The 22,270-nt window shown below is 41.4% G+C and overlaps 1 protein-coding gene across 4 annotated transcripts in view; it reads left to right on the top strand.

Moving 5' to 3' along the window:
- CRIM1 (cysteine rich transmembrane BMP regulator 1) overlaps positions 1 to 22,270 on the top strand; it is a 186,798-nt gene that overhangs the window by 112,002 nt on the left and 52,526 nt on the right. For all 4 annotated transcript variants that reach the window (XM_021697804.2, XM_021697801.2, XM_021697802.2 and 1 more), the window contains exons 6-7: positions 2,155 to 2,337; positions 4,969 to 5,166. In XM_021697804.2, the coding sequence (XP_021553479.1) occupies positions 2,155 to 2,337; positions 4,969 to 5,166 (381 nt within the window). The remainder of the gene's footprint in view (positions 1 to 2,154; positions 2,338 to 4,968; positions 5,167 to 22,270) is intronic.

Here is a 22,270-nt window from a genome sequence, read left to right on the forward strand (position 1 = left end):
TTGATATAAAGTTCTATGTTTTAGTCTTTTCCTTCAATAATATACCTATCACATCTGCCAATCAGTGTAATTTGGCAGGCAGTAAAGGTTATTAACCATCTATACTTCAAGGTTCTTTTTCAGGAATTCTGGACTTTATTATAAAGAGGGAAGAGAAGATTCCAGAACTTAGAAATATAAAATTTAATTGGGCAGACACAAAACATACACAAAAATAGCTAAAAAGACACTTTTATGCATCTCTGTATTGAGAAGTACAAATTACATAGATTATTTCTTTGTAGTATTTTTCTTTTCCACAACCACTTAAGTTGTCCTCTTAGAGAGGTAGTGGTCATCTCCACACTGTTCTGAGATTCACATCTATCCCCTGCAGGCAGGGAAGTAACTGGTCATTGCTCCCCAAAGACCAGTGCCATCCTTCTTATCATGTATTTTCCTGAAGAGCCTCTATAAATTTCTCTCAATATCAAACAGGGATTTCATTATGTTATGTGGGGTTTTTTAAATTATTGTTATCCTAAAGAGCTGATTGTTTTCTAGGCTGGGTTTTTGGGGACTCCTCATCCCTCTGTATTCCACCCCCTTGCTCTCAGTGTATTAGCTAGTGAAATCTAACTGCCAAGTCCTTCATTCACCCTCTCCCCTCCCGCTTAAGCGTCTGCACACCCCCCGATAAAGACAGGTTCATCTGAAGCAGCGTTATTCATAGCCAGACTTTTCCCTCCTCACCTCTTCAGATCTTGCACTGAGATTTGTAGCTTCATGCAGATGGTAGATGTGGCTGATTAATGCAACCAAGTAATTAATATTGATGGGTTTATACATTTTTTCCTTCACTTTGAGCGGGTGCTCAGCATTTCGTTAGAGTGCACTGCTTTACCTCACTGCAGAGCGTGCAAGAAATGGATAGTAACACTTGCTCTGTCTTCTCCACTGGACTGTTATAAAAATCAAATGAGAAAGTCATTGTCCTTAAATACAGATCAAGTGCAAATATATTCCAATTAAAATGCAGTGAAAGTCTCTAAAAATTGTGAACATGCAAGGTGACATATTAAATGATGTTGGGATAGAGAAGCCCATGAGAGATGCATGTATCATAATCCAGTTTTCCCCACCTTATTAAATAGGGTACATCAGCTCAGGAGAACTTTCTTCAACTTGGGAGTATTTTTATGTTGCTAGCTTTATTGAGACACGTATCATGCAATTCACCAAGTTAAGTTGTACAATTCAGCAGTTTTTAGTATATTCACAGGGTTGTGTAATCATCACAGTCAATTTTAGAACGCTCATGAATCCCTACAAAAGTTCCCAACTCATTAGCAGTCACTCTCCATTTGCCCCCAAAGCCCTCAGTCTTAAGCAACAACTAATCTAATTTTTGCCTCTATAGATGTGCCTATTATGGGCATTTCATGTAAATAGAATCATATAATAACCTGGGTTTTTTGTTTGGCTTCCTTTAATTAGCATAATGTTTTCAAGGTTCATTAATGTTATAGCATATATCAGAACTTCATCCGTTTATGGTCAAGAAGTATTTCGTTGTATGGATATACCACATTTTGTCCTTAACATCAGTTCATAGACATTTAGGTTGTTTCCAAGAAGTGGAATGGTGTTTTGTTGAAGTCCAAGTACTATTAGAATTATAGATTATTGAGCCAGATAGAGAGAAAAAAAAATTTAGGAAAGAACACTGGAAGAACACAAAAATATCATCTCCAAAAAGACCTAAATAATTTTTTTGAGGCAGAACAAAACCTAGTGTGGAGGCAAGATCATTTATTTAAGGCAGAGCATTCTCTAACAAAACAAATGTAATATCTTTAAATCACATTTCAGATATGTGAGTTTAATGGTCGAAGGGTTACCTTTGTTTGGAGAGGGGTAAAGCAGTGTAGGCTTTGTTAAGGAGAATTTCAATTTCTTGGGGCAAAGAGGAGAGCTATGTGACTTTTTGAATTTTACTTTATTTTGCATTGCCTTATTGCTTCTGTTATTTAAAACAATCATATTGAGTTTAGTACATTTCTATCAAATTTTAACCTTCTGCTGTCAGAATTTTCTTGAGGCTGTTGGAAACACAAAAGGACACCACTCAGAAATGAGTTTGAATGTGCCTTGTTTGCTTTTAACTCCTTTCAGAAACAAAGCCAGCCTGTGTATTCAACAACGTGGAATATAACGATGGGGATATGTTTCGAATGGACAACTGTCGGTTCTGTCGATGCCAAGGGGGTGTTTCCATCTGCTTCACTGCCCAGTGCGGAGAGCTGAACTGCGAGAGGTACTATGTGCCCGAAGGGGAGTGCTGTCCCGTGTGTGAAGGTAAGAAAAGGTGCTGATTAAAGATTAATAAGCATATACATGGCTCAGAGTTTTAATATCAAAATCCACCCAAAGCAGTCTCATCCAAAAATAGTGGAATATTGAAGAAGTTCCCTTTTTATGACATTCGTGATCCATCTTTTCGGACTTCGATAATGCCAGGAAGGCTGTGTGAAAACCTCTCCCCAAGGGAAGTTATGCCCTGGGTGTAGAAAGTGAGCCACCTGTTTACACAGGTCAACGTGAGAGTTCCTGCAAGTGATGTCGGTTACTCCCCTGTGGTTCTAGCAGTTCCTCAGTAAGTTCTGGGGAAGTTCCTTTCACCCTGACGTCAGAGTTCACCCCCCACTTTCCTTAGATTGCTTGGCTAGAACAAGCCAGCCCTAATCACTGACCATCTCAGCCAGGCAGCTCAGAGAGGAGCTTGTCCTGCCTCCTTTCCACACCCAAACTCCTCTAGGGAGGATCAGGACTCGCTGCCCTCCCCACTCTGAAAACGTGTGTTGGCAAGGGTGGGCTGTGTGGCATGGTGGTGACATATGGCCCAGCCAAGTGTCAGGTGTGGTCCTGGGTTGAAGGTTCTCAGCAGCCTGCTTTCTCTATATCCCCTCACCCCTCCAGGAACTAAGAGTTTCCTGTTCCTCCAACAGGCTTTATCCTCCCATCTCTGATATTTGTAAATAATAAACATTTCAGAATAATAATTCTGGATATCCACTCACTACAACCCACCCATTTTAAGGCTTAGGAAACGGGAGTTCAGAAAAGTAGAAGCAGGGCGCCTGGGTGGCTCAGATGGTTAAGCGTCTGCCTTCGGCTCAGGTCATGATCCCAGCATCCTGGGATCGAGTACCGCATCGGGCTCCCTGCTCCTTGGGAGCCTGCTTCTCCCTCTGCCTCTCTCTCTGTCTCTCATGAATAAATAAAAAAGAAAAGAAAAGTAGCAGCATTTGTCTGAGTTTATAATGAAACCAGGAATGCTACCCCCACACCTGACTGTATCTCTCCTGTGACCACATCACACTGGTTCCCCAGAAAGGAGGGTCATGTGATCCTTCTTGGTCCTGACTGACTGGGTCACAGACCTTCTGTCTGGAATCAGACATGTCACTCTTGTGTCTGATGTTCACCCTGCCTTTATCTGCTCCCAGGAAACAGGAGGACAAAATGTCATGCCACGTTCCATACCTTTTTCTGTTTTCCTAAAATCCTGTTCAATGTCCGAGCTATATTTACCACATAATACTGAAGATCTGAAAATGTTTAAAGTATACAAACTACATTCCTGACATTAAACAACTGTTTATAACAGGGAAATTCTTTCCCATGTTAGCAGTTATTTTAGCCAACATGGGAGAAAGGTGGTTCACTTTTTAGGTGTCATTGGGGATTAATTTTTTTAAAAAATCACATCAAACTTTTAACCTTCCCAAAAGATGTGTTGCCTAGCTGGCCCCAGTTTGTAATAGTCGCTGAAACTATGTAGCAGTTGGTGGTGTAAAAACATAGATAGGAACCTCTGTGTAATAATCATAATGAGTTGTCTGGGCACGGATCCGGTTATGTCTCACTTCCTGGAATTCAGATCCAGGCTCAGAGTAGAAATGAAGTATGCAGTGTAATATTTTTTATAAAGAAATTTACAAAGTCTTATCTAGCTCAGGTCTTTTGGCTGCTTCCATTTCTGGCGGACTGACTTTCTAAAGCTGTGACTGCATTATTTTAACTTTCGGCGTTCTGACTTTCTTATAATGCCATTACTTCTTTAGACTAGAGAGGACCAAACTCGTAACTGCCTGGACTTTCCTCCCAGCTCAGCAGCCCTTTTTGAAGCCAGATTTTACGTGTTTCTGAAAAAGAAAGTTTGAGTGGTTTCTCTGGTGGCTCTCATCATAATGGTACTTGGGGATTTTGTATGCAGTATTTATGTCCTGGTCAGTAATGTCAGAAAACATTTTTTGTTGTTTACAGTAGCCTTGGCTACTTTTGATCCCCAGCTCACGGGGAGAAAAATGGCCTGGGTTCCCAGCCTTCCCTCCAGGGCACAAGCCCTGACCCACGGTATGTCTAGACCAGCCTTTGTCGTAAACAAGGCCACAGCCAAGTGCCTGCAGTACATCTCACCCGTGTCCACGTGCTGTCCACGTGGATCTCCAGGCACCCTGAGATAGAGTTCAGTTATCCAAGAAGCCACAGTATCCCTCTGAGTTGGATGGGGGCATTATTTTTCCACCTTATAGGTGGTGAAATTGAAGTATAATAAACATTAAAATTGACAACTCAGAAGACCTTGTCAAGAGCCTAAAATGGACCTGCATCTTGTAATTACCAGCCCACAACTCTGTCCACAGAGTTTTGCTACTTTATGAAGTGGTAACACCTGCCCGTTGGTTTTTATGCCACAGATCCCCTGCCCCGTCTGCAGGGTGAGGATGGGTGGACACAAATTCAGGATGACAGCTGCTTTTGCACGTCCCCCGGGAGACACTTGATGCAACCCGAGCTTCTGCTGATCACAGCTGGAAAAGAACTGCCGATGACCAGAACCTGGGAAAAAATGTCTCCAGGTGCAGGCAGAGCTAAGACTTAGAATGCCCTCCATCTTACTTGGAACTCACCTTTTTAATCTAGATCCAGTGTATCCTTTTAATAACCCTGCTGGCTGCTATGCCAATGGGCAGATCCGCGCCCACGGGGACCGGTGGCGGGAAGACGACTGCACGTTCTGCCAGTGCATCAACGGAGAGCCCCACTGCGTGGCAACGGCCTGCGGACAGAGCTGCATGAACCCCGTCAAAGTGCCTGGCGAGTGCTGCCCTGTGTGTGAAGGTAAGCCTTGTTGAGTCTAATGAGTCCCTGGCGAATGTCTCATGTTGGATAAGCTTCTACCAGTGTGTGCTTGTTTGTTTTTTATTTCCTCAGGCATAATGTCTGCTTCATGCTGTTACCAGTTGCAGATGAATTTATTATAGGGCCAAAACTAATTGTTTGGGGCAAATGTTGCAAATTTGCATTGAGAACCGTGTGATCTTTATTTTTACTGCCGCCAATATGCTTATCTCAATACTTTACGGTAGAAGAATATATACATTTCAGTTCCATTCACTTCAAGCTTAATTAGCATCCAAAGGTCAATGCAGTGAAATAGAATGGGAAATAAGACCCTTGACTCAAGCGTGGCATGTTTATCATGTTTCCATGAGCCCAGGAGTCCTGATGGCTGGAGGAAAGCCTGCAACCATCAAAAGGCAGTTTGCTGTCCCCACTGCCTTCACTCAGCACCCCTTCTTCTGCTATCCTGAGGCTTTTCCTTAGGTCTTGGTTGCCTGCATTCACTACCTCTCTTCCTGTTCAATGGAGAGGAGCCCAAGGCTTCCTAGATTGGCCTTTCCCAAGCCCTGTTCCAGCCCATTTCCCTCATCGTGGGAAATTTCTTTGCACACTTAAGTCAGCCTTAATCCTCTGTGCCTGTTCGTACAGACGAGAGTGAATAGTTATACTGACAGATCCAATGGAGAGTATCCATCATTAAGAAGCACATTTGCATAGTAAAATGAACTACAGTGGATCATGTTGAAGATGAATCCTTCTAGAATTTTTTAAAACAGCTTTAAGGAACTGATAGGTCTTTGCAGAAATTCCATTGGCTGGGGGCGCCTGGGTGGCCTAGCTGGTTGAGTGGCTGACTCTGCATCCGGCTCTTGGTATCTCCTCAGGTCATGATGTCAGGGTCCTTGGATCGACCCTGACGTTATGCTCAGCGCAGAGTCTGCTTGAGACTCTTTCTCCCTCTCGCTCTGCCGCTCCCCACTGCTCTTTTTTTTTTAAAAAAAAAAAAAAAAAATTCCGTTGACTAAATCCTGTATCAGGAGTCTTTTGCTTCTACCTAAAATTTTAAGAAACTCAGACTTCAGAGTTTGCCTGACTAGCTTCATTAATATCTGAGGGCTTAGAACTCTAAAGAACTTAAAAATCATATAAAAATGTAAGCTGGAGGACTCTAGGTCTATTGACATCACCAGTTCCCTCACCATTACTCTGCTCAGAGTGCAGCTGCCCACCTCCAAAGTTTATAGCTTCCAGAGGACCAGTTTTGTGGAAATCACCCATCCCTCACACGTGTACTCCTCCCATCCCCTAAAGGCAGTGCTTCAGCGCTGGAAAAAGGAGTGGACGGAAATACGTATGATGGTATACGGTCAGCTTTATGAGAAAGGGCGCCTTGCCGAAACAGAGGTGGAAATACCGTTCCCTGAGAACTGGGGCCAGTCCGCTGTCAACTTGAAATCCTTACGTTCGCATATGTGCATGATAACTTCAAGAGAAATTTAAAGCCTAAGTGTATTAACCATCAGACACTAATCCTTTAACTTCATGAGTCTTGAATTATAAATTGATAATAAGACTAAAAAGCTTATATAAAAAGTAATAAGGCCTTCCCTCTGACAGTACATGAAGGGAAGGCAAGCCCTTTTGCAGCACCAGCATACCGTCACCACTGCTGTGATAGAGCAGGGAGACCGTCAGGGACGAGGAATGTGTGTGTGTGTGAGACAGACTGATGGATTCGTGCATATCGTGTAGATGTTTGGATAGGGAGTGAATGTTAGTGTGATTACGTAGAGTTCAGTCTCACAGCATCTACGTGGAGTCATAATCTAATCTTCCACTGTTTGAGAAAGGAGTGATCGTTTTGGTCAGCTGTTAATTCCAAAAAATTTATGAAGCACTTCTGATTGTCCAAATACAGCACTGGACACAAAGATAAATAAGGGACAACTCCTTGTTAAAGTCAGAGAAAATACTTTAGGCTGTTTTAAATTAAACCAGGAGAAAAGGCATGCCCGTATTTAGGTACTGTGGGGTTAAGTGCTTTGTGTTTGTACCTGATGTTATTGAATCCTCTCGATAACGGTGCTGCAGGCTTCGTCATCCCATTTAAAGATGAAAAAAGTAAGGTTGAAAGAGACGAGGGTAATTTCCTCCAAGGTCAGTGGCCGTTAAGTAGCCATGATGGGATGCACGGACGTCTTGTCAGATTCAGCTACGTCCTGTCTGTTTCCTGCGCTCCCAGATGTCGTCTGTTTGCTCATACCCCTATTTCCAGTTTCCTTATTCATCACTCTTCATCTCTGGCTCTTGGTCTTGCGGCGGGGAGTGGGACAGGAGCGGGGTGGCAGTTTGAGGAGGACCGATGCCTTTGAAGAGACCCATCACAGACTTCCTTCCCAAGCCTCGTGTCGGGACCGTCTCCTCGCCAGAACTCAGCATCTTGATTTCAAGCTGTAAGCTTCTGCTGGTCTCTGTTCCCCTTCTCTCCTTCTTCATCCAGCCTTCAGCACAGTCCATTTTCTAGTCCTCAGAGAACTAGATTATCTTGAATTTCTTGTTTTTGCTCTTAAGTAGTGAGTTTCATATAAGATTGTGCTTGCTGTCCAGTAACTACCGTTTTAAGATGTAATAGAAAGACAGAAAGATTCTTTTGGTATGGGATCAAAAAACAGTGCCCAGCTTAAGAGTGAATCCTAAAAGGTTACTTATTAATAATAATAAACTTATAAAATAATACAAGGCGAATGAATCTTATTGCTTGGTTTATAGGACCCAAGAAAGTCTCTGGAACTATTCGAAAATACTTTTTCAGCAGCATATTTAAGTAGAATTTCAGGTGACCTCAGAATAGCGAAAAGATTAGATGAAATAAGAAAAAAAGCAAGGTGCTAATGTGTAATAATAAATAATCAGCCGCAATTATTTGGAGAAAATCAGGAACACTGGTGTTTATGCAGTTTGTACACAGTAAATTCCTCTGTGCACAATTGCATAACAAATGCTGGCCCTCACCCTATTAGCTACAGTCCCAGGGTACATAGTCAGAGCCTGAAATGAGATGAAAGAGCCCACACAAAGATTGTGGTTTGAGATTCTTTCTAAATAAATTATGTATTACCAAATATGGCATGTTAGGACCTGCAGGGACGACTGGTCACCTTGTTGTGACCACTCTTGTTCCTGGAGCTCCATATCCTTCCAAGTGACAATACCGTGTGTTTGGTTACTCCTGGAGGACGGGACTGGAACCTGGGGCCCCTTCAAGACTTGGCTATTACTTGACAGCTAACTTGATTCACAAGTACCCAAGTGCTTTTTAAATTGGCACTTAAGTACTCTCATGATTGAGTCTTACCAAGTTATTGTCAACACCTAATTCAGGTATACAGATAAGCCATCCCATTTTATAAGTCTGTAACTGATTGTATTCTTGGGTTTTGTTCTGCTGGCTTTTCTCTTCATTTCTTCTTCTTCAATAGCATGATTTAAATTTTCTGGCCCTTTTTAAAGAGCTAGGATGGAAAAGAATGGAATAGTATATAAAGTTTGCAATTTAAGTGTACAGATGGAAGATACGTCCTTATCTCCTTAAAAACTGAAAACAGAGAGGCGCCTGGGTGATGCAGTAGGTTGAACGTCCGACTCTTGGTTTCGGCTCAGGTCATGATCTCAGGGTCGTAGGATCGAGCCCCGCTTCAGGCTCCGTGCTTAGCATGGAGTCCGCTTGAGACTCTCTCTCTCTCTCCCTCTGCCCCTCCCACTCATGCTCTCTCTCTCTCTTAATATATCTTAAAAAAAAAAAGCCTAAAAACAGAAAAGGAAGGCAGCAGAATGAGGTCTTCCTCGGCATCTAGCACCATTTGTATCCTCTCATTTATAGCCCTTATGACAGTAGCTAACGTTTCTTGTGCACTGACTGAGCCGGCCTGAGTGCTTTAAGACCAACAGCTCATTTGATCCTCACAACTTTCCTCTGGTAGCACCATCTTAATTCATCATCAAAGAACCCAAAGTTTAGAGGTCATGTAACTTGCCCAGGGTCATACAGCTCAAAAATGCGGAGCAGTGTGTTCCTAGAGCCTTGGCTCTGGAGCCTGCAGGTGTACTGCCTCTGAGACAGACCCTGCACTGCACTCCAGGTTTACCAGTAGCCTGAACGAGGCTACTCCCCCATGAGCTAGGAACTTACCATATACTTTTGAATCCATAAAACAGCACCTGACATGGAAGAAGTTGTTAATGAATAAATGATGAGCGAGTAAGTTAGGGAGCGAGGAAAGCCTGGAGTAGGAAATCAAGCAATCTCCTCTTACAGATCTCCGTCTTAGCTGAGTGAAGTGGCATACCCTGATAAAGATTTCCTTAACCAGAGTCTCAAATGCTGACCCTGATCAGATGAAGAAGGAATAATGTTAGAATGCTTATATTTGAAAATACACTCTGAGAATAGAAAGCAGAGTGTTAGATGGAGTGTGTTTGGCATACGGTGGGCCCAGATGTTTATAGGCGAGTTGGGCCAATTAGCTTCAAGTACCGCTCAGCCTCCTGATGAGCACTGAGCTCTCGACTCCTTCGCAGGGCAGCCACGGGGCCCTCCAAGACTGGTTTGTAAACTGTGGCTTATTCTCTCTGCAGTTCAGCCCCTGTGTCCAGAATCGCAGAGTTTAAGTGGGGCTTCCGCAGACCCTACAAGGCTAATGCCTGCTGTCAAACTAATGTACTGCTTTTAAGACCTTTCAGCAAGTATATAGGTGCTGCAGCCTTGTCATTTCAGCTAGAATTTTTTTTAATGTCACAATTCAGTATTGAAAATACTTGAAAAAAAAAAAAAAAGAAAATACTTGAATTTTTTCCCAATAACATCAGATATAAATGCTGCCTATGCTGATTCTTAATGTCAGAGAGACCCTAAGGACACAGTACTACTTTCTATTAAAAAAAAAAAAATCCGTTGTATAATTAAAGGTAAGATAAGGTGTAGGGGAGGGAAATTTTGGCTCTGAGGTGGCTATGACACGCCCTGGATGACTCAATAAGAAAAATGCAAGAAATGTGAACAGGTATGAGGCCAGCTTGGCTGCTACACCTGATGCAAGAGATAAGAATTTCATCGTCACTTCGAAGTCTTGATGTCAAGCCTGCTCATCTTGGGCTGTGGCTGGACCCCACCCAGGTGGCCACTGTGACCTGAGTGTTCATCAGGCCCAGTGTGTACAGTCTCCTACCGGGAGGATTTGTTTGTCTGATGACCTGGGGGATTTTGGAGCCAACACCAAGAGTATCACCTATCAAAAATTAGGAACCACATGGGTTAATATTTTATAAGGTAATATTCAGCATCACGACTTAGGTTGCCAGTAAGTAAATTCCATGTTTGTGGCTGGGCAACTGGCTAGTTTCTTTCTACGAGTTCTGTTTCTCTGAAACAAAAGCAAATCTGTTTCCCATCTCAGACAGGAAATCAAAGAATTATTTGTAGCTTATCAAAGCTAGATAATGGGTATATAAAGGTCTGTCATATTATTCTATCTACTTCGGTATTTTTTTTAATTTCCATAATAAAAACTTAAAATGTGTGCTATTCACAGAGTTATTGTGAAACTGAACGGAGTTTCAGACCAGTCTAATAATTCTGCTAACCTGGAGTAAACCAGCTCTTCCCTGTGCATTGATTCTTCCTAATTCTGTGGACTTTAGGATAGAATGTGATTGAACCAGACAATCAACCATCTTTCTTCCCGGCATCTTGCCTTCTTGGATCTCTTACTTGGGTAATCCTGGTCCTACTTGGGACAGTGTTGAAGAGCATGAGGCTTTTCTTGATCTGTGTGACTTGATTCAGCCACTTCACCATCAGCTCATGGAGTAGAGTACGTGCTGAGTACCTCTGGAGGGCTGAAAACAGCTGTCAAACATACTGTCCTCCTCCTCAGTCCTCCTAGGAACACCCTCTTCTTTCCCATAAATGCCGATGATATCGTTTGAATCAAGCTGCCCCTCAAATGAAATTTCTACTAGGCTGCCAGAAAAGTCTGTACCAGGCACATATCTGGGTGGGAATTCCTTAAAACAAGAAAAAATGTTTCCAGCCCTGCCCATAATACTTCCTCACTGAACAGTATCTCAAATGATTAAGCTACTGCTTCTGTGGCAAGGAGTCAAACATAGTTTGGCTGACCCAAGAGGCAGAGAAGTCAAAGATGCCACAGGGTCACATGATATCAACATTCTGGTACATCAAACAGGGATCAAAAAATCAGTTTATGGATGGTATTGTTTCAGTGCCATCTACAGTGCTATTATTAGTCAGCCAAGAATAGTAAAATACTCGTAATATCTCAAAGACTGTTAGGCATGCTGTTTCATCCTTTAACTCTAAGTGTCCTGGAAACCCGTTCCATAAATGGGAATTAAAATATAGCACGGTCTGTTTTTTAGCTTGTCCAAATAAGGTCCTATGTTGGGGTAACAAATGCATAGCAGAGGACTGTGTGTTAACTTAGGTAGGTATTTAACCTAAAGCATCAAAAATTTTTCTTGGATGAATTTCATAATATTTTTATTTTCTCTGGTCGTTTAAAATAGCTTTAGATATTTCAAATAACATTAGAATGTTATTGTTGAGAGCGTCTTGTGAAACACATGATTAGAAAAACCTCTGCCTCTGATGTTACAGCTTCCAGCAGTCCCGGCTATTAAACGTTTTCCCGTGGATGTGGCCTGCGAGGGGCAGGTTGCTCTTTATTTCTCCTGCTGCCCACTTCCCATACCTAAAAGAGCATTATTGCTAGGTGTCTCCTAATTTTCCTACGTAGATAATAATTGAATCTCATAGTTCAGACTTGGGCCTGCTAATTTTCATCTAATCAACAGAGGCAGGAAAACATAGTCTGGAATGCTAACTATGTGAATGAAAAATATTTAGTCATTCTTGAAATGATAGGAATGTTTTTCCAACAAGCTTAAATAAACACAATCTCTACTGAGACTGTGTTAAACTTTTTTTGGATAAGAGACAACTCTTAGGCAACCAAACAGAAGTTAATGAAGGTTATTAAGAAACATGCCCTTCAGAAAAGGCTCATGGACTTTTAAAAGCGAAAGATTCCGTTTTCTTTATGGTACAGCCATCAACCCAGAAGTAGCCGAATTGGTTTTCTTTTAGCTTTTGTCAGCTTGATAGAATTTAACATTTTAACTAATAATCACATTGTCTAGCTTTTCAGAGATTGTCTGCTTTACCTAACTGTGACTCTGTTAGACCATCTTATTTTAGAATCCTCGTCTTCGTCTCCTTCCACTGTTGACCTCTGTTCTAGTGAATGGATTGGTCTCAACACATCTGTCTTAAAGCACCTGACAGCCTTTTCATAGGAAGCTTGTTTGTTGATACCCATACAAGGTCCAGTGATAAAGTAGCGAGATTATTTTTAAACGTACCAAGATATACATATCCAAGTGAAGTGTTTTTCCTTTCAAAATAGTTCTATGGGAAAACTGCACAGCTCCTGCAGAAATAGAGTCATTCAAAATATTTTTGGTACTTCTCTGTTGAAACGGACATCGGAGCTGGTGGCCCATCCTTTTGAATGCCCTTAGCTTCTCAGGCCCCTGACTTCCAAGGTTTATCAGACTCTAGGAAATAGAGTCATTCACATCTAAGTCTGGTGAAAAAAGTGGATGATCTAGTTCGGTAAAATCATTCAGAGGAAGCAAAAAGGGGGACGGTAAAATAAAGGCACTTTCTCTTCTATGACATAGTAATTTGCTCTGAAAAGCAACTCCAAAGAGAAGTTTCAAAGAGAATTTTAACATGAATAGCATTTCCGCACAAGCATATAGCCTCTGAGAGTAAGTGCTTTTAGCCATAACACTTATTTGTAAGTATAACTCCTGGTGTATTTATTTAAAAAAAAAAAAATCAATTCACCTACAACATAGTGTTTTTTATGACTTCTAGGGCCTAGAAGCATTTATTTAAATGGTCATGTATTACAACATTTCGTGAAGTTACAGGTGCTCGATTCAAACATATTTTCAAATAAATTAGACTAAAATAATTTCCCTGTAGAAATAACTCTTTTAAGAGGGGTGGTGATTCCTACGTGACTTATTTTTAATATCCTAGCTCTCTAACTCCACTTCTGGTGGTACCATTTTAAACTGTTTCAGTGTATGGTCTTCAGTTTATCTTATAAGAACAAAACGATTTCCCATTATTTAACACATGAGGGTTAGCCTCAGAGATTGTAAGCCAGCGAATTGTTTTAGAGGCCCTCTTTAGAAGTATTTTCTGTGCTGTGTCTGTCTGATTATTGAAGATAAAATGTCACTCAAGTGTATAAAATGTCTGCTGCAGTATTATTGTAAGAAACAAAACAAAACCCTGCAGGAATGAAAATGTCTGCTGAAGAGTGTCCCTTGGCCATCTGTGGCTTTTCCATTGGAGTTAGCTGCTGAGGGGGCAGGGAGCTGGATCACACTCACATGTCCTTATCTCAGTCTGAGACTCCAAGATGTTCCCCGTGTCCATCAGCATGCACACTGGGACATCTATTACGGGGGGCTCGGCACTGCCACGTCTTGGTCCGGGGGTCCTACCATCAGTTTGATCGAAATTCAGTAGGTAATAAGGGATAGTGAACATTGAGTGCTTTTTTGAAATTTGTCAGAAACACGAGGTGATGGTGATGCCTTGGCATTTCACACATTTTTTTTTTTTAATTCAAGTTGAATTATTAGCGATTTGACCATATTTGTACTTACCATTTGTATCTACAGAATACCTCTTTACACATCAAGTGAATTGTACTGTCACACCTGAGAGATTAGCTGAATGTATCACGTTTGCTTGAAACAGAGCCCAATTCAGGTGACCAGACCACTGAAAACCACAGAATTTAATGCTGGTCACCAATCGAAAATAAGATTCAGGGCAAGACTCTAGCTCTTACTTTGCAACACCACCGTGAAGCACAATCAGGAGTCCCCAGGAAAGTTCGAAGGCCAACAAGTAGTTGGTCCCTGGGCCCTCTGGGTTTGACTTTTCACCTTGGCTGCTGGAGCAGACTGAGAGCAGAGTCTGTGAGCCACGTCCCCAACCAGCCAGGACCTCACAGCATGCACTCTGGGTGCTGACCTCATCCCTGGCTGCAGTGAATTCTTTTCTACTTAAAATTTACCTTGGCCCTCGTTTCCTCACTTTAAAAGAGTATACATGCATGACATAATTTGAGGCTGCTTTGGATCTGCTTTGGAATCAAGCAAGGTATATTTAATGCTTATTGAGGTATTCAGTACCTACCATTTGCTTATGCCTGGGCTGTTGTATTTGGTCCTGGCACCATGACTTTGGCCATCGGTAGGAAGACAAGGGATGGTATTCGTTTTCACCTTAATTAGAAAGCTCTTGCCCTGCACGTCAGCTCACTTTCTAAAACAATTAGGGACTGTCTACTTTATTAAAAATTTCATCTGGAAGAATGCTTAGCGATGATAATAAGCAGATTGAGAGGGATTGACACGTTCAGATCTTTTCAAGACCATGACTCTTTCATGCTTTCTGGGAACCAAGTTTTAGGAAGATTCCATGGAGATTTTAGGCCAGATGAATTCAGTAGAGATGCCCTACAGTCCTGTGACAGACACTGAGCACGTTATTATTTGAGTGAGAGGCCCCCAGTATTGTTGCTAAGAAAGTACCGGTTGAACTGTCTCTTACTGTTGACATAAGTCTTACCTGGTCCCACGTCTGAAACTAGGATCTGCTCATCAAAGACAGCTTTTAGAGATGGGTCTTGTGTATCCTCTTGCAACTTGAGAGTGGCAAGAGTACTGGCAAAGCTACCAAAATATTCTGTATATGAATGTAATGAGTTTGCCCTCCTCCCCGAAGATCCAGCAAGGCCCCCATCATGAGAGAGGAAGAACGGGGTCAGCCAGGCACACAGAACCATTGTTTCAACTCACACTGGATAAGCTGATTATGAAGAGATTTCTGTTCTCTTCGAGACACCACGGGCACAGTCAAAATGCGGAACAATGATAACAGACTGCCACTCAGCAAATGTGAAAGGCGCCAGTGGCTGGTCACTAACACGCTCCAAAGCTTACCAGACCATATGAAAGGATGTCGTGGACCGACCCACATCCCAGATGCTTTTCATGTTATCACTGGAGATAGAAAAGGATGCTTAGGTTACAATGCACGGGGGTCAGATGCCAAAGCAGTTGTCGTACCATTTATCAGCTGAACATTGAAGGCCTACAAAAGGGCACATAATTCATTTACTCAGCCATCCTCTGAGACCAGGTCGAGCTCCAAGCAGGCAGGATAGTCATGACAACGGTAATTTTAGCAACAAGTCATATCCACGTCACACCTAGAGTTTGTCGTCCCCTCTTTCTGATCTGATTTGAGCCTCTCGGTGATATTGCGAGGCTGGAATAGTGGATATTCCCATTTTATAGAAGCCCGAAGAGGTTCAGCAGCACATGTGAGATCATGAGGGAATAGGGACTCAAGCTAAATCTCCTGACCCCAAATCCATGTCCTTGGCATTGCTTCCCTTTAGACTCCCATCGTGAGAAGGGAGAGGGTGAGGAAAGTTAAGTTGGTCAATAATGAAAGTACTTGACCATCGTGGCTCAGATTCAGAAGCCATTCTTGCTCCTGGCTCTATTCTCAGTGCTGAGACCCAGTTACCATTATTCTGACCTTTTTGTGGCCTGGCCTTTGTTCCTGTTAGTTTTCCTGAGCCTCTGTCTGGCTCAGGAATTTGGACCTTGCTGTTTGACCTCCGGGAAAGCCCGTTGCGGCTGCCCGGGGATACGGGCCCCACCCGAGGGCATGTGAGTCGCTCTCCCCAGTTGTCTCTGTGCTCACACTCGCCCTCTGCCCAGCCTCATCCTCTCCAAGCCCTGGGCCCTGACCAGTGGCACTCATGTCCCCACTGAGGAAAATAAATGGGCTCCAGGTGCCGGGCACTGAGATGACATCATCAGTGTTCTCGTTTGCATTCCTGTTTCAACTCATCCCTTTTCTCCTTCTGACTCTTGCCGGTCTTTGTTTCCATTACAAGGTAAATTTGCTGAGCCCTCGGCAAAAGTGCCCATTCTTCATCCCCTGCTAGTTGTGTTGCTGAATTGAGTGCGTGCCCAGCTCTTTTCAGGACTATTTTAATAACACTTTATTCATTTGGCACCATCAGTGAATTGAGATAGTCCTAGAAGTGAATTCCCCAGATAATTGAAATTGAACGTTAAGAATCTTGAGGGAGACCTACAATGCTTTACATACTTGCCTGCCTTCTCAGTCCAGAGATACAGATCATAATTTCACCAACTTTAGGCAGTTGAGTATCATCAGTGGGTTTCTCACGGAGACTGCTTGGGTTTGGGCATTTTCGCTCAGTTTGTGCTATTATTAGAGAGTCCAGTTCACAGCAGCCTTCTGAACTAGCTTGCTGCTCGAGAGAAGCTCATTTATTGAGTACCCACTATGTGTAAGGGACTGCTGCAGCAATGCGACTCCTAAGGAACTTACTGTCCAGTCCTCCAAAAGGTAGGAAATTAGAGATTCATCCTGTTAAGGACAATACTGAATGGGAGCCCTTCTTCATCAAAAAGTATGCCCTGACTTTCCATGTTCAGCATCTTTGTTCTTCTTTATTCATTCATTTAGCACGACTGTGGGCCAAGTACTAGGCTTAGTGCTAAGGTTATAAACCATGAATAAACCATTGTTCCTAACGCAGGGACCTTTCCTCTCTGGTCCTCAGCCATTTTCCAGAGGGTTGGGTTGAGATATCAAAATTCTGACCACCTGACACACCCCAGTTCAAGATAGCTATTAAAATGTGTGTATGCATACACAATACATACAAATGTATTTATAAATGTGACCCATTATTTCTGGTTCCATCCTCTAGGAAAACGAACAATAAAAATAATGTAACAAAATATAAGACAAGTTTAAAAGATCCAAATTATTCTTGGAATCCAGTCATTTTGTGAGCTCTCTCCAGCTGAATTCTTGGAAAAAGATATCCTCTCTATAAAAAAATTCAATTTTTCTTTTGTGGTCTTTTAATAATAATCTCAGAATCCTACTACTGTCTTTTCCTATTAAATATGAGGTTGATAAAGGAAGAAAAATATCTCCCAACAGCCAAGTTCCTTGGAAAAAGCATACAAAGTTAATAAATAGGTCTAAAGTAAATATATGGTCACTTCTCTATCTGACCATAAAATAATACAGATCTTGGGGACATTTTCACACCATTCATCTTTTAAAATAAAATAAAGAAACTGCTCTGTGATAAGTACTTTAAAAATTATAAGGATGTAGGTGTTGTTATGAGAAATATATACAAAGGAAAAAAGGATCACTAAGTGTGTAGTGGCTGAAAGAATTTGAAAACTCCAGCTGTAGATTTTTTTCCATGACTTCATGAGACTTTTGTACATACACATCCATACCCCTTGGAAATCCCCACCTTCCAGATTAGGGGAGTTTTGTATCCTCAGTCTCTGTCTTCTCATCATCTACATGAATAGTTTCCCCTCTAGCTTCATTTGGGAAAATTTCATCTTTATAGTACTTCTCTTCCCAGGCTATAATTATGTTGACAATTTGGTGATTTATTGGAATGGTTTTCTGACTAGTTCTGGTCACATATGAAAAGCCACTGTGGTAACAGAATGACATATGAAGACACAGTAAAGCAGATAAGCTATCTCCTTTGGTTCTGTCTTGTCCAACTTTATCTCCAGTTTTATGGCCCCCGGCCAGGCGCACAGTAACTGGTAGGCTTTGGGGACCTGATAGATTTAGCCTTAGAAAGTGAGTGAAACTGGAATTTTCCCACTCATTAGCTATTCACATGGCTTAACCAAACCCAGCTCCCAAATAAATAAATAAATAAATAAACAAACAATTTTTTAAAAATCTTAAGAAAGAGAATGCCTGAATTAGGACTGAAAAGAGAACATAATTGTTCATCTCTGTCTCTCAACAATCCAATAAGCAGGCTTGTGAATTTATAGACAAGAGCCATGTAACATTATGCAAACCATTATTGAAGTCCAAAAGGAGGGGTACATCAGAGACAGGAGTAAATTTCATGTATCTTGTTACTTGTACTTGAAATTTTTTTTAACTTATGAAAGAAATATAAGAATGTATCTGCCTTAAAAAAAAAAAAAAAAAACTTTTTCTAGAAATTTGCCTATAATGAGGTTTTTCCAGAAAGACTTCTCTTAGTGTGTGTGTGCGTGCACGCACATGTTTGCACGCAGGTATGCTGGTAGGAATCAGGGGTGCTAGTAGACAGCCGCTGCCCACAGCCAGGCCCTCCAGCCCTGCCGTGCACCCAGGCCTCGGCAGGGTGAAGCAGCACTCCTAGAGATAATAGAAATCTGGAACTAGAGCTAATTACCCCCCTGTTGGAGGTGGTGCTTTAGACAGACCCAGGAGGGATGGCTCTGGATGTCTTCCACGAGTGCTTTTCCAGAATCACCCACCCATACTCAAGAGCTACTAATTGGCTGTCAGCCTTCCCGGGGTTGCTAATCAGAAAGAGTGCTTCACACCCTTCTCAATGGAGATAATTAGTATTATTTGCGGGAGATAAACAGTTCATAGTAATCAAGGTAATGAGAAAAACTTTGTATGCATTATTTCAAACCCAGAAGTTCAATGGAGTGATACAGATTAGACACCAAGTTAAAAGCATCTATTAGCATGTTCGTTTAAGCTATAGCCCCTTGAAATATAAAAACTGGTGATTCTATAAATTATTTCAGGACCAAATTCACAATATTATTACACACTTTAAAATAACTGAAGATCAAAATATATTCTTTTTCGTTCTGTTGTTGTCCCAAATGTGTTAAGCTATCTGATATGATGATAGGACTGATATTAAAACTTTAAATCAACATCTTAAAAAGGTTAAATTTGAGTTTCAACTTCTTCCCTTTCTTTTTGGAGAATTTTCTGTAAAATAACAAAAAGCAAGAAAGTAGAGAGTTTAGATTTGCTTAACACATTTATATCTCCTGAATGATCAAATATATATTATTTTATGGTCTAGTGCTGTGGCCCTGGAGTTAAAATAATGCTTTTATTTTAACTTTGTACTCCTGATCAAATTAACTGTGACCATAGGGCCTGACCATCTCCATTGAGTAGGTACAATTGCTCCTAGGAAATACTTGAACATCAATGTAAAATACCGGTGGTGTTCCTCAGGAACTTAGTTTCTGAGGCTCTCTAAATCTTGAAAAATATGAATGTTTTCCTGGAAATATTTTTACTGGGAAGGGCTTTGTTGGGCTTTCTACAATATGAAAAATAGTTATTCCTAAATTTTAAATAAATGTAAAATAAAAAATTAATATGTGTTTATGTTATTGCATGTTATAATAGGTCTCCTTCCAGCATTTGTTCTCTAAGGCTTAGGATAAGAATCAGTGGCTGAACATCTGCACTCCTGACCCAATCCCAAAGGTTCTTGTAGAAATAGCTCTTCTGGACAGCGGCAGGTGCTCAGAGAGCCTTTAAAAATCATTCACGAAGACAGCGGGCTGAGGAGAGCAGCAATCCCCACTCAGATGCGGGGTAGGAAACAGCAAGCAAACTGCTGGATGTAGACGTAACAAACACCCATTTTTGTTCTTTATTGCTTCTAGGCTCAGAAAATATTTCTAGAATTCTTCTCCACAAAGAAGCTGTTCCAGGGTTCCCTTTAGAGATAGTTGTAGCCAAAGACAATGAATTCCTGCTGTTTCAAGCCTTCTTCCTTTGGAGGACATTAAGGTATTTCTTTAATTCCTCAGCTGATTCAATACAAGATGAGATGGAATTTCAGGCTGATCTTGTAAGCACTACCTCAGTGAACTTCCCCTCGCCAAATACCCACCTGTGTGCAAATATTTGCTCACTCTCCTAAATGAGGAGACCTGAGACCTTTCCTTTGAAAAGGGCCCACTAACATGTCTCTGCCCAGCCAGTTTGAAGGGGGACAGTTTTCTTTGCTCCAAGCAACAGGCATCGTATACCATGATGCATCATTGTCTCCAAAAGTCTTAGCAGGACCTCTGTTCAACTGATAATCCCTAAACCTGCCAAGGGCATAGCATCACCATCATCCTTCTAGAAAGGCATGTATTTTCTGGCCTATCATCTCAGTATCCTTTGTAATGTAAGAGCATAGAAATGCAGGATTTACATGCGCATCTTCTGGTCTTCAGGCCAAGACTCATCAGGATATTCTCCATGTTCAGAACACCATTGCCCAGACCAAGTGTGAGCTAGTCACAGTCCCCGACACGCACAGTTCAGGGTACTCTAACAAATAGCTCACACATTTTTCACATGTCGCCAACACTTCCTCGAGCTTCTTTATGTGTATGGCTTAGAAGTAATCATATTATGATACCACGATTCTAGATTCTTTAAAATACCTCTACCTACCCCAAGAACTTCCTGGGATAGAAACTTTGTAAACAGTCTAACTAAATTTTGGTCGTTATTCTGTAAGGACTCTGAATGTAACATTGATTTTAAATGCTCCAATTCAGGATGGTATCAAATGCGTCTCGCTTTGAAGTTCATTATTAGGAATAAGAAATTGAATTGCAGTGGTCTTTCTTTCCCCAAACACTGCTCTGATGTTAGTATGAGGACCACTTCTGAGATTACATGTGAATGTTTTGGACTGAGAGCAAACTCTCCTATCTGTTTATGATAATATCAGATCTTTTGCTAGATAATTCATAGTTGCATATTCCTGCTGTCATATTGTTCTTAGAGAAATCTAACTATAATACAGAGAGGACCTCACAGGGCAGGACACCGAGCACTACAATGTTGAGAGAATGTTGGAAGGGAATAGAATGTAATGCATGACTTCAGATGAAATGTTAGGCAGCTAGTTGTCTACAGATGTGTCTCTTACAGATCAACATTTCCTCCAGCGACCTAGGACAATGGCAGTAAGTACCCACCCCCCCCCAAATCGTGCGTTACCACCACCATCAAAAGGCTTTTAAAATTTGTTCAGTTTGTACTCATAAAGACAAACGATACTTGTTTGTTAAATGTCATAAAATGAGAGGACAAGCGTTAAAATACTTCTTAAAAACATTTAGATTTCTGGGCGCCTGGGTGGCTCAGTTGGTTAAGCGACTGCCTTCAGCTCAGGTCATGATCCTGGAGTCCTGGGATCGAGTCCCGCATCGGGCTCCCTGCTCAGCGGGGAGTCTGCTTCTCCCTCTCACCCTCCTCCCTCTCATGCTCTCTGTCTCTCACTCTCTCTCTCAAATAAATAAATAAAATCTTTAAAAAAAAAAATTTAGATTTCTATATTGAATATATCACAGTGAAAGTTTTGTAGTCAGCCAACCTATTGAGGGGAAATTGAATAGTTCTAGAGTAAATTGACAATTCTCATGAGCAAATGGTTTTGTTGAGTTTTTCTGTGTTTTAATATTAAATATTGAGGGAGACATAATTTGAAATGTATACACTTCCAATTTCTCCCATCTAATGTATCATAAATGAAGGGGAAATACGATTTTAAAGGTACAAAATAATTTTTTGTTTCTTGCCTTCTACCATATTATCTGAGACTTGGAAGATATCCAGTAAGACTTGTTTTATCTGAAATATTTACCAGCACCTAATAATCAGCCCTTCTATGCATTTTCTTTTCATTTGTTACACTAAGCAAAAGGTATCATCCTGAATGTTGTGGGAAAACAGGCCCAGTGTATCTCCTCTCCTGGAGAAATGTGTTGTGTGCTTGATGGACATCTGTGACTGTCGACCTAGCTGATGAAGCTGTTCGGATAAGTGTGGGACCATTCAAGTCTGTGCTGTGGTTCTGATCCTCAAGCCACGCCATTTCTTTTTCTTTTGACTTTCTAGACGGAGATCCCAGTTCTGATTTTGTGTGTTAAATGAAATAAGTATCAAAAATAGCATATGCAGCACTATCCTCTTAACAAATCCCTAAAATTCACCAAAAGTAAAATTACATACTACCCTATGATTATTATGCATTTCCAGGATCGGTGTAATCTGCCCAAATACATT

The sequence above is a fragment of the Neomonachus schauinslandi genome, chromosome 10, assembly GCF_002201575.2.
Source record: "Neomonachus schauinslandi chromosome 10, ASM220157v2, whole genome shotgun sequence".
NCBI lineage: Eukaryota > Metazoa > Chordata > Mammalia > Carnivora > Phocidae > Neomonachus > Neomonachus schauinslandi.